This window comes from Amphiura filiformis, chromosome 20 (assembly GCF_039555335.1).
Source record: "Amphiura filiformis chromosome 20, Afil_fr2py, whole genome shotgun sequence".
Taxonomy (NCBI): domain Eukaryota; kingdom Metazoa; phylum Echinodermata; class Ophiuroidea; order Amphilepidida; family Amphiuridae; genus Amphiura; species Amphiura filiformis.
The window spans coordinates 47,477,294-47,489,950 of NC_092647.1; the positions used below are offsets into that span (position 1 = coordinate 47,477,294).

Consider the following 12,657-nt stretch of genomic DNA (forward strand, 5'->3'; position numbering starts at 1 on the left):
ACAAAATGTATTAGGGTTTAAGAACTGTTCCCATGATAGATGAGCATGTTGTGGATCCTAGTGTATGGTCAAATGTCACCGTCTATCGGGTTCTAAGGCACACGGTAAACTGGTTGAACGCTTACAAAGGTCAGGATTTATTTGGTGTTTTTATAAATCCTAATTTTGTATTTTAAACAAAGAATATACGCTCACCATTTTATCCCGTGCATATCAGAAAACAATAATAAAATAAAATCCAAGCAAATTGTGGTTTTATTTCTGAGCTGGGCATAATTTTAGCAAAACAATTGCGAAGTCAATCTAGCAAGACTGAAATTAGAAGCAATTCACAAAGTCATGCATATATATTGTGGCGCCTCCGTAGAGGGCGCCACAAAAACACAGTTTAAGAGTGAAGATTGTAGTGAGTAACCAGTCCTTTATAAATGTGCTGGCCACTATCTATTATAATATAGTAGGCTTAAACTATACATTGCGAATTAATTAAGTTATTTTAAAATAAAATGTACATGTAAGTTAACTCAAACCGGCAGTGTATATATCGAAAGCAGTGAAATCGGACATTCCTAAGCGAAGATATTGAGTTCGTAAGTTCTGGTATTACAAAATTGGAAATTGAGATATCGTGGGTAAAAAGCTGAAAAGACAAAAAAACCAACGACAACAACAACAACAACAACAACAAAACAAACAGACCAGAACAATTTGGAGTACATGTAATGAATTAAAAGAGTTGACATGAGATTAGGAATTAATGTTTTCTGCTGTTTCAGTGTGCATGTTCTCATCGTTGATGGTTTGGTGGACTGTCATGTAGATGTAAGCGTGATCCTAAAAATGCCTTTCACATTGACCAAAAATAATTACAAGACCTCTTCTACATTGAGGCTGGCTTTCCCTTTTAAAGGGAATTTTTGTTATGTAATTGCCCCAATGGGTTGGAGGAGTCACACCTTTTGGTGACAGTGTCTTGATGCTTCTGACTCTTCCTGGCTAGCCCATTGGGTCTATTTTTACTTTTGTTTCCTTTTGTATGTATTGCGTAATTTTACTTTGCTTTTTGATGTATTTTTAGCCGAATTTGTAAAATAAAAAAAATAAAAAATAAATTTTACCAAGTGTTAATATGAGGAAAATTGCTCTGAAATCTAGAGTATTAACTTTACGCTGAGTAATGCAAAGACAAAAAAAAAAACGCTTTAAGCTGAGTACACCTTTATGTAACTTTTTACTCAGTTTTACGTACAATTGTACTCTTCTTATGCAGAGTGTATAAAGAGTGTAAAAAGTGGTCTTTGAGTCAAAATGAGTAAAACATTCGCACAGTTTCTGTCCTCAAGTCAGACCAAGTGAACAGGGTGTGGCAATGGAAAAGGCCCTAAATCTGATATAGCAGAAGGAGCTGCCATTTGGAACGTGACAATGGAAATATATCCCTTATGTCATGCTGACCGTGTTAGCCATTTTACATGATGTGAACTTTAATGTTTCTAGTCATAATTTCTCATTAGCATGAAACAGTTGCCAAAGGTTTGCTACTATATGACAGAAACTTGAACTTGACAAACTCATTAAAGATTGGCGATGAATAATATACGATGCGTACTTCTAACCTGGTCTTTTAATGTTGATTATGTTGTGTGGTAAAAGGCAACAGCTGGGTCAGCAAACTAATTGGGTTCTACTATAGTGCATAGCGAGCGAGATGAACCAGAAAATGAATGTTATTTCGCAATAATGCGTTTGGCCAAACATCCATAATCAAACCCAGAATACAGGCACAGAACCCTAATCAGCCTAACCATCGCAGCCTGAATCAGCTCTCCAAGTTTCATACAGGTGGACCGGGACAACTGAAGCAGTAAGTTCCTTGTCCAGTGCAATTTCAAGCTATAGGCATTAGCCATTTTGCCTGCAGAGAACATGCGCTCTATTTTTAACGTTTATCACGTAGATCTATTATAGAACATGACGTAAGCTACGGTCTCGAGTAACCGGCAAAGTTGAATTCGAAGAAAGGGATGCATGCATAATTGTCAACAATTTTACCAACTACCATGACTACCACAGCATTGGATTTCCATCTACACCAGCTATAAAAGCTGCATGGCGAAGCTTGGAACAGATATCCTGATACTCTGTAGGCCTAACTATTTTATCATTTTTATAGGATATATGACGATTATCTTTTTTCACGTGTGCCATGAAACACAAGTCAAGAAGGATCATGCTTATAATTATATCTAAAAATATTAATTGTATTTTTGTACAATTGCCAAAGGTTTAGGTTTACTCTTGTAAGCAAATCTATTTTTTAAAGTTAATAGATTAATTGAATGTAATATTTAAGGTCGGAAGTCAGAATATGGAAAGCGATATAGTTAGCACACATTCTGATCAAGTAGTACAAAAGATATTCAATTCAGAAGATTTTTTGCACTCTTTTTCAAGTGGAATTATATGTATCCATATGTATATGAAATATGTTACTTTGTAAATATTACCACTTAAAAAATGATCGTACCTCTTCAGGAGCATTATCAGTATAAAGTTTTGGCATTCATGCAATATGTTGCGATTTATTTGCCCCGTCGGATTTTTTGAAGCTTGAAATATCGCTAATTTTAGATTAGACTGGATAAAATAAATCAGATGTATGTAATGTTAACATTCACAGTCTCCGGTTGCTGTCTAAGTTTCGACCAATTTGTGGATTCTTGTAAGGAAATTCCTAAAATATGCTTAATGATAAGAACATTTTTTAATAAATTGTGGACTTGGGTAGATTCCGATTTATTAGCCTATAGTTTAAGCACGCCTGGTTGTTCTCGATTCACAAGATATCCTTCGTTAACTTAAGGGATCTAAAATGAGCGTTTATTGCGTTTCGACAGTATTTTTTGTAGGACATGAGAGCACCTCAGACCTATCGAATTGCATTCTGAATACGAAGCATGTCTTTCTGATATCAAATAATTTTCATTTTTGAAAATCACAATATAATACAAATTTTATGACAAATTATAAAAATTGATATTTTTCAAATTTTTGATATATAACAGTCCTCGAAGTAAATTATATAAATCTAATGATATATTCTTAAAGTGTATGTAGCAGGGAGGAAAAGCCGACAGTCAATTGAAAATTTTGATCTTTCATATTGAAGATATGGATTTTTTTCCCAAAAAGACCTATTTTTTTTTGGTGTTTTGGGGAAAAAAATCCATATCTTCAATACGAAAGGTCAAAATTTTCAATTGATCGTCGGCTTTTCATCCCACCTACATACACTTTAAGTATAAATCATCAGATTTATAAAGTTTACTTCAAGTACTGTTAAATATCAAAATATCAATTTTAATGATTTGCCATAAAATGTGTATTAAATTGCGAATTTCAAAAATCAAAATTATTTGATATCAGAATGACATTCTTCGTATTCAGAATGCAATTCGATATGTCTGATGTGCTCTGATGTCCCAAAATAAATACTGTCCAAACGTTCATACCCCAGCCCTTAACTTACGGAAATTGATAGTCAATAATGTCAAATGCAATAGAGTTAGCGTTAGTTCAATTTTTAGTATTTTAGTCAAACAGAGTCCCACTTTCCTTCGCAAAGTAATAATTCCTTCCTGTTATTATGCTGAAAATGCAAATGATGTGAGCAGGCATTTCAGTAACTATAAATCTGGTACCAACATAACCCTGTGCGTGTAAAATACAGCCACTTCCCTCCGGTATAGCATTGGTGGGTCTTGTCACAAAATACCACAAAGTATTCAAATCCACGCAAAATCTAAAGCATATTTATATCACATTGATTATGTATACATGTATAATATAATGTAAGTTTGAGCCGAATCATGGTCAAATTAAAAAATGTTTATACTTGCGAATAATGTCATAACCAGTGTTCACGTTGACGACACTTTATGAGGTTTGCAAAACAGTCATTTGTATTTTTCTAAATAAGTTCAGCAATTGTATAAAAGTTAATAATTATTTGCATTTTATTATACATGTTCCATGAACTTTAAAACCACCGTCACCAGTCACTGTTAAATAGATTTCGTGGTTCTTGTATTTCAGGTCAAATTGAAACCTATACTTTTGTTTTTACACATTTAAAAACCACAAGACCTAATTCCTTTACCAGAATATGCACTTCTTTTAATTTTATGACAAAGTAGTTGCTAAGTATAGTATTAGAATACGGTAATATGATTATGATTCTGTTTTTGGGAAACACGATCTTGATGATCTTGAAAGGGGTGTTATAACCGATCTCCACACAGACGTTCATAGACAGCTCTGTGGTACAACTTAAGAAGTTTTCTCAAACTCGTTAGAGTGATCGAGTATTTCAAATAAATTTACGATCATGTCTATGTTGCTGTTACCGCGGAGCTGTTACATTAAGGAAGAGTATAATAGATGTATTATATAATATGAAATTGAGTCAAAATGAAAGTTAGAAATTATGTCATGAAATCATCTGATTGAACGTAAGATTTAATATTCAATTTACAGCTCGCTCTAAATCTAACCATTTCCCTGACGTTCAGAAAATGTTCAAACTGCCAGAAATTCATTTGAAATTAAAATGGTAATTATTTAGCTTAATAAGATATGTCATGGAAATAGTCAAAGCTATAAATATACTTCCATCTACTACAACTCTACCAGGGCTGTAATATTTGTAAATGGCTAATTGTTTCGATGCCCTGGTTTGTAAGAGATGTTTATTCCTCCAAGAAATGGATAAAATTACTATACCTTCCAAAATATCCAAAAAGGTTTGAACCATCCTAATCTTTACACTTCAAAATTGTTTTGAAATTTTTTATAAAGAAATGTGTTTTTCTTTGTGAACAGCCTTGTCACAGCACATCCCTTTTCAAAGGGATTTTTATTCCTCCATATCCATCGATTTGTATCTACAATCAGATATTCAGATACAAATTGTTTCATGGTTATCATGGTTATGTCGTATGCAGAAATTAAGGACTTAACCTTTCATATCAGTCTTTCGACACCAACTACCGTTAAGATGACCAATTATGTTCAATTTCTAAACCTATCATCATTATAATCCCTGTCTGTATAACAACTTTTAAGCTCTTATTCTTTTAATTAAAAACATCTATACTTCATGTCAAATATTGTTTGTTTACTTGTTTAAAATGATCAAATTGGTGGAAAAGGTGTAAATTGGAAGCAGTGTAATGGGAAGTGGATAAGCGATACGATGACAGTTAATTGTTCCGGGGGTTATCCTGATTTGAGATTGTCTCTGGACCTGATTATCACGTTTCTTGACCATCAAAGAACCCTTTTATGTTCAAGATAATCACGCTTACACGATAAACTTAGAGTTTATTTCTCAATCATGAAATTTCAATTTAATCACTCATATATTCCGCATCGTATTCCTGATACTCTATTTTGTTCCTTGCTTATTTAATGAAATGTTTAAATCATTTTATAAATATAATATTATCAATGAATAAAGTTTGGCGTACCGCACTATAAAAACGAAACACTTATCAGTGTATTATTTACCTCCGATTACACTTACATTAATTGTTGAACCCAAACAAATAACAGCCCATTAATTGTACAAAAATGTGGACAACTTGTTAATCTTTATTCTTAATTGTTCAAGCAAACATGCATAATAGACAATGTGTGCATTATTCAAGTGCATATCGTTTACAAAAAGTCGTCAATAGAGGAATCAACTTTTTATTGTAACAAAACCAAAGTTCTATTATCACGATAGTGGCGTGTTATGCATAGAATTCAAGAGTGGTTTTACAATTGAAAACTTGGAAATGGCAAATAATGAATTCAGGTCAAACAATGTGGCATTTGCGAGGGTACCTAAGCCCCTTACCATGCTTATATACCATTCTGTGTAAATTGGTTCTAGCCCACTCACAACGCAGGGTTGGCTGCGTGACAACAGCAGATAGAAGCCAAATCTTTCCAAGAATGGTGTTCCAGAAAAAAAGCCGTCCCACTCCCAGTAAACACAAAGATGTTTTTAAAACGTTATAAATATGTAATAAATGTGATTTGGTTTTGGTCAAAACGTTTTAATAACATTTAAATGTCGGGTTATGTAATAACGGTCATGAAAACAATTTTAAAACGTTTTATATGAAAAAAAAACCACTACAACACTTAAAATGTTGTTAAGTTAATGTAATATTGTAAAATATTTCTTCATAACATTATGTTAGAATGTTTTGCAGCAAGTTTTACAAATATTTTCTGAATGTTACTTTTACGTTTTATACCCTTTATTAAAAAACGCGACATTTAAACGTTTTCTGTAATTTAGTTGATATATCTAGTTTTGATAGATTGCCAGCTATTGCCATATGCCTATAAGCCTAGGTAAAATCTTCACAGAGTCCAAATATGCCTTCTCATGTTATAGGGTCCTTTCTAGGTGCTTGTCCTATTAAATACTTTTAGTAGTAGGGCTTGAAATCATGGGACACATAGACAAACCTTATTCCGGATTCATGTATGTTGAAGCAATTTGAACGCCATAACTGAATGCTAAGTCACACAACTTCCATGTTGAAAGTAAGCAAGGAACGATGACTGATCTCATTATCGGTACCTGTGTACTCAAAGAAGTAATGACAGAGTAGCCTAACTGACTTGGCGTTGAACTTGCCTATAGCCTGCCTTGGTTTCGATATCAACAGCAAAATTGCCTCGAGATATAGAGCAAACGGGAGACTATCGAATTCGTGCGGTCTTTGAGTAACAAAATCAGCCTAAATAAGTACAAGATGAAAAATAAAATGAAATAAAATACAAAAAGTTAGGTAAAAAATAATAATAAATATTATTTTATTTTATTTTATTTTATAATGAAATGAAATGAAATGAAATGAAATGAAATGAAATGAAATGAAATGAAATGAAATGAAATGAAATGAAATGAAATATAATTATCATAACAAAACAAAAGTTCTGAAAAATTTAAGTTGGTTGGATACATTTGGAATATAATTATAAATATTTATGCAGGTGACTATTACCTTATTATTTGGTAAAAATTAATTTAAAAGTGGTAATGAACATTATTTGAGTATTTGGGTAAGTCGTTATTTTATTATATTTATCCCGTTTATCCTGGCGGATTCCCATTCCATCACAAATTAACAAAAGTACCTTAAAAGATCGCCATCTGGTTATTCAACGTCTAAATTAAAGCATATACTTTTCTTTTAAACCATTTTAATCATCCTTATCATCCTCATCATCTTCATCAATCATCCTCATCATCCTCACCATCGTCACCATCCTCATGCATCCTCATCATCCTCATTGTCCTCATCATCCTCATCGTCCTCCTCATCGTCCTTATCGCCCTCATCGTCCTCATCATCCTCATTGTCCTTATCGTCCTCGTCATCTTCATCGTACTCCGCATCTTCATCGTCGTCCTCATCGTCTTCATCGTCCTTTACTCCTCATTGTCCTCATCGTCCGTCCTTATCGTTCTCATCGTCCTCATCGTCCTTATCGTCATCATCGTCATCATCGTCCTGTCCTCAGGCATATCAGGTATATGAAACTGTGTGTTCCAATAACTTAGGTATTCTATTCTGAAACATACCATCCTGCAGTTCAGACCCTGAATGCATATGATGCACTTTGAATCCATTTCCTTCATTAAGCTGATACGTTTATATACATAATCAACTTTTAACTGGCCGAATTGTCGTAAATATGTTTTTATTTAGAATTTACGGATGCGAGTAACACCGTGAATCAATTTTATAACGGAATTGTCTGATTTTAAAGATTATAGAAGACAAGAATATGAACCATTATCGTATCTCAACCCGATGATATTTCAACTCGTCAGATTTTGCATACTTTCCATTAGGCATGTTAGCGAATGGAAGAGCTCGGGATCTATTCATTTCCTATCGTTTCCGTGCTAATTTAACATAGAACATGTTAGAAGGGTTGAAATTTAATAAGGATTGAAAAGTTTGCGTGGTGGTTTTGTAGTTTTCAGGGAAATTTTGGCATGTAAATTGTCACGAAGGTCTTTCACCCAACCAACCTGCCAATGATAATGTGTGAAGTTAAATACAGAGGGGTCACTTGATAACGTGAACTTCCTATGTTCTGATGTCCAAGTGGGAGAAGATCTGCTTGTTTACTGTACCCTACTAGATAGAGCCTTTTATTCTTAGTTTAAAAATCAACCAAAAAGTTACTTCAGCCTTCGACAAACACTCTCCGAAATAAGAGTCTTAAAGAACCATTTATTTGCCCTGGAACACCCAAAGAAAAAAGTTCTTTAAAATGAGAGATCCCTTTTAGGTTCTTCAAAGGGTTCTTTAACATTTTAAGTTCTTCAAAGGGTTCTTTAACACTTTGTAGAATCATTTTTTTGTTTTGATCTTTAGCATGTTTGGCCTATAACTTTTTTGGTTCGTTACAAAACCATTGAGGAATCAATATCGAGGATAGATTTTAGAACCCTTTTTCTGAAAGTGTAATCCATCCGAGAATCGTCCTCCCCAAACTCTTTCCAAAATTTTTTATCTATTATAAAATTGGTCCCATCTAATTGTACAATTATTTGTTTCATGTTCATTATAGCGGACATCATTTGAAATGACAATGGATATCACAAAAAATTTGCGTTGGTCTTTGAATTTTATGTGAATATGGTGAAGCAACTTTGAGAAAGAGTTATGCGGCACTGGTCAGCATTGGTCAGGTATGAGTATGATACCTAATAATTTATACAATTTACTAACAGTCACGGCAAAGACAAAAATTGAATATGCTTCCACCATAACCATATGATCAACAAGTTACAGTTTGGCTTCCTGGCTGACATTCTGTATAGCAGTAATAAGCCAACAACATGGCAAATTTGTTATTGAATAGCTTCCTTTATCGCCCAACAAGTCTACCGATATTATCTATTATTATGACATGTATAACAAAACCCTTGACCTATTGTTCTTTTCTATAAAACAGGACAGAATCAAAACAGTTGACAGGAAAATATAGTTTAATAATAGCCGTAGATAAAACATGCTACTGACGTACTGAACACAAAATAATGTTACTGACATCGTGGGATGAGTTAAATGATCTTAACTTTCCGTTTGTTTTGTTTCATTTTGATGTTGCTCTATTGTGTTGTTTGTTTGTTTGGTCTTTAGGGTACCAGGTTCAGGTTAGTCCTTCCAGGTAAATTGGTATATAATGCCAGACTGGTTCGTACACTGTAAAAATGGTTATTTGGCAAAATACACTTTATGTGTCATCAATTGGGAGCCATGTATCTATTTAGACACAAAGTCATGTCTCTGTACTACAAGATATATGTTCAAATGTAACGTCTCTTTGCAAAACACTTATTCACAAGACATGTTTTTATGCAAGACACTTCGGGTTTCTAAGACGTGTCTTTTGTCATCAATTGGGAGACATGTCTGGCTGAAAGACGTGTCTTTGTGTCTTAGATTATGTTTTTATTGGTTCTATTTTCTTATATTTTTATTGTTCAAGACACGTCTATTGCCAAGACATGTCTTACATTTGACGCCAAGACATTATTTTTACAGTGTATATGAAGCTCTCTGGAGATGGAGGCGAAAAGAGGATGAGAATTGAAGATGAGCGGATCGAAGAGACACTCCCAACAGATTTGAGCTTTTCATTTTTTTGTTTTTTTGTCTTTTTGTTGTTGTTGTTATTTTTATTTTTGTTTTTGTTTTGTTTTGTTTTTTGTTTTTGTATGCAAATTATTGAGATAGTAAATTAGATAATATTAAAATGCAGTTATCATGGTTATAATGATGTCAGTCACAATAGTTTATCATCATTCAGGATATTTTAAAGAGTTGTCAATATAATTTACAATGCACTAGTAAACAAGTTACGCGGATTTTGTGTAATATCAAATATACCAAGTAGCCTAGGCAAACTTTTGAGAAAAAAGGTTCTTTCTAAAATAGTGTTTAACATAAAGGTGATAAATAGCTGGTGATTCTATAAAATGATTAATGTAAAGGGGTTATACTGTGTGGAATAATGTGGAAAAGACGTGCCGAGAATAATAATAAATTATTTTGTATATGTGTGAGGAATTTCATGAGTTCCTTTCTTGGTAATTGTGAAGAAACCTCTGTTATTTTGATATTTGATCGCTAAATTCAGTATCGCGTTGATGAAATAGTAAACATACTTTGTTTTAATCAGAAAAATTGCAAACCTAATTGTGAAATCGTATGTCCAAGATTACAGCAAGCATCTTCACGCGTCTGAATGATGCGGGGAGCTGATGCACGCTGCAATCAGCATTTATGTAAATCATCACATCTCATCCAAAGCAATTACGAAATTATGTGATAATGTTTTGAATGAGATGACGGTGATTCTCTATCCATCAAATATGTCAAAGTAGCAAATCCAGAAACCAAAATATTTAAGATTTATCGTGAGTATGGGTATACCTGTACAATGCTATTGCCGTTGCATTTCGTAATTTGACAACAAAGGATACAATTTTTGCAATTGGTAAATTGATTATATAAATTATGTGGAAAGAAATTTGGTTTAAGATTGCATTCAATTCATGCAGTAATATTTTACTATTGGAGTTCATAGTACGTCAAAAGTCTGATATAGCATGGTTTCAATTCCCTCTAAGTATTTTTGTATGTAAACGAGCATATTTTGGAATAACTACATGCTCAGATGCTGTGAAATAGTCTTGTTGTTAACGTAAATCAATTCGGCATACAAACTATAGCTTTTCATAACTTTATGCTATTAGTGTTGAACAAGTTTTGGATATACAAGAAGTCGTAGAAAGATGGTTTTCAAGTTAGTACGACTACGAATTGATTTTCTTAATACACTCTTAGAAAAAAAGGTTCAACTTAGAACCTTTTTGTTTTGTTTTGTTCTGTATTTAGAACTCTATGCAGTGATAAGGTTCTAAAAAGAACCTTAAAAAGTTCTATAAAGAACCTTAAAGATTTAAATAGGCCTAGGGACATTCTAATTTATTCATAACAAAGTTAAGAAAAGTAAAAAGTAGTGTTAACCCTTGTTCGTACTAAAAAATCATTTTCTTGGATAAAGTTTTACCTAGAACCTTTTGAGGGTTCTTTCTTAAAGGTTCCTTAAATGTTCTTCAAGCTTTAAGGTTCTACAAAGAACCTTTTTCTTGGCTAAAAAGAACCCCATTGGCTTTCAATATTGGGTTCTTTGTAGAACCAAAAAAAGTTCTGACTTTAAGATATATGCATTAATATTCTTAATAACTACATTTGCTTTTTTCTTAAAGATAACAATTAATAAACTTAAATAATAGTATAGGCCTATATACTTACGATTGTGTGCATACATTCTGTCCTGTTGGTTTGAGTTCTGCTGAATACACGGTAACAAATAGTACTGCTAAACATCCTAAATATAATCCAATACGTACAAGCGGGTTCTTACAAGTATACATGATGACCAATCAAAAGTTATGTCTTCAATGTCCAGAAGTCCAAGGTAGAAAAATATATAAATAAATTAATAGTATATAGACAGATATGGTTATTATCAAACCATTCAGCTCATATTGCGGTTGATATCAACTCTGGTTGTTGCTAGAGTTCAGAGAAACGTTTCTAGTCACTTTCCATACACGTCCTGCCTGAACTATTTTGAGTCACTGACTGACTGACTAAACTACGCTGCAAGTAAAGTAACAAACTTTTTTTATGTGGGCTAGAAAAAAAGTTCATTGATGACTGGACCACAATCGCTTACACAGATACAAAGAGGGCGTTCTGGAAAAATGCTATTGGCAATTGTATAGGAGAGTAATAATTAATACACAAAGCTAAATTTAGAGAACGAAAAGTGAAATTAGATTACGTTGTGTGCAGGCATTCTGCTGTCGATACTTTTTGGGAGGACAATATCAGCCTCCATGTTTTATACTGGTATCATCAGCAACGCACGTACAGGTATTACATACTTTGTATCTTTTAGAAAAGTTTGAAAAAAATGTATTTAGTCATAAAAATTGGTCTAATAAGTTTATTTTTGTTTTTATGTCCATCAAGGTCAAATCATTTTAGACTTACACCCACTGACCCGATATACCTTATAAGTAACTAAGGAAAGTAAGTTTTTGTTATTTTTGTCTTTACGGGGGCCGAGTAAAATTAAACTTGAGGGGGTGAATGGACGGTAATTACAGGCCAGGGTCAACGGGTAACGGATATTACGACGGCAAAACACCTGAAATAGAGCTATAGAGTCAAGTAAAGTTAATTGCCAGGTTAGGTTGATATACAAATGTTATAAACATAAAGAGTGAACGCATTACATAGACCTACGCCATTTTACCATTTCCAATGCATTTTACACATTTCCCCATTACTCGTTGATGGTCGATAAACGTCCCAATAAATCGGACTTAGTCACCGGTCAGTTCTACAGCATAGATATCCATGGCTAACGATGGTTAACTATGGAAACATGTTAAAGGACATCAAGAAAATTTTCTAAGTTATTTATTTTGAGCTCTTTCGAGACGAGTAATGGATATATTCTGTAGATTTAGGTTTTGTCTGTGACTGCTAATGT

At 33.3% G+C, this 12,657-nt stretch overlaps 1 protein-coding gene across 2 annotated transcripts in view; it reads right to left on the bottom strand.

The window, feature by feature from the left end:
- LOC140141864 (uncharacterized) overlaps positions 1-11,723 on the bottom strand; it is a 125,136-nt gene extending 113,413 nt beyond the window's left edge. For both annotated transcript variants that reach the window (XR_011857469.1, XM_072163736.1), the window contains exon 1: positions 11,406-11,723. Coding sequence is in view for 1 of the 2 variants with exons in the window: in XM_072163736.1 (XP_072019837.1) it covers positions 11,406-11,527 (122 nt within the window). In the remaining variant the exon portion in view is untranslated. The remainder of the gene's footprint in view (positions 1-11,405) is intronic.
- Positions 11,724-12,657: the final 934 nt, after the last annotated feature.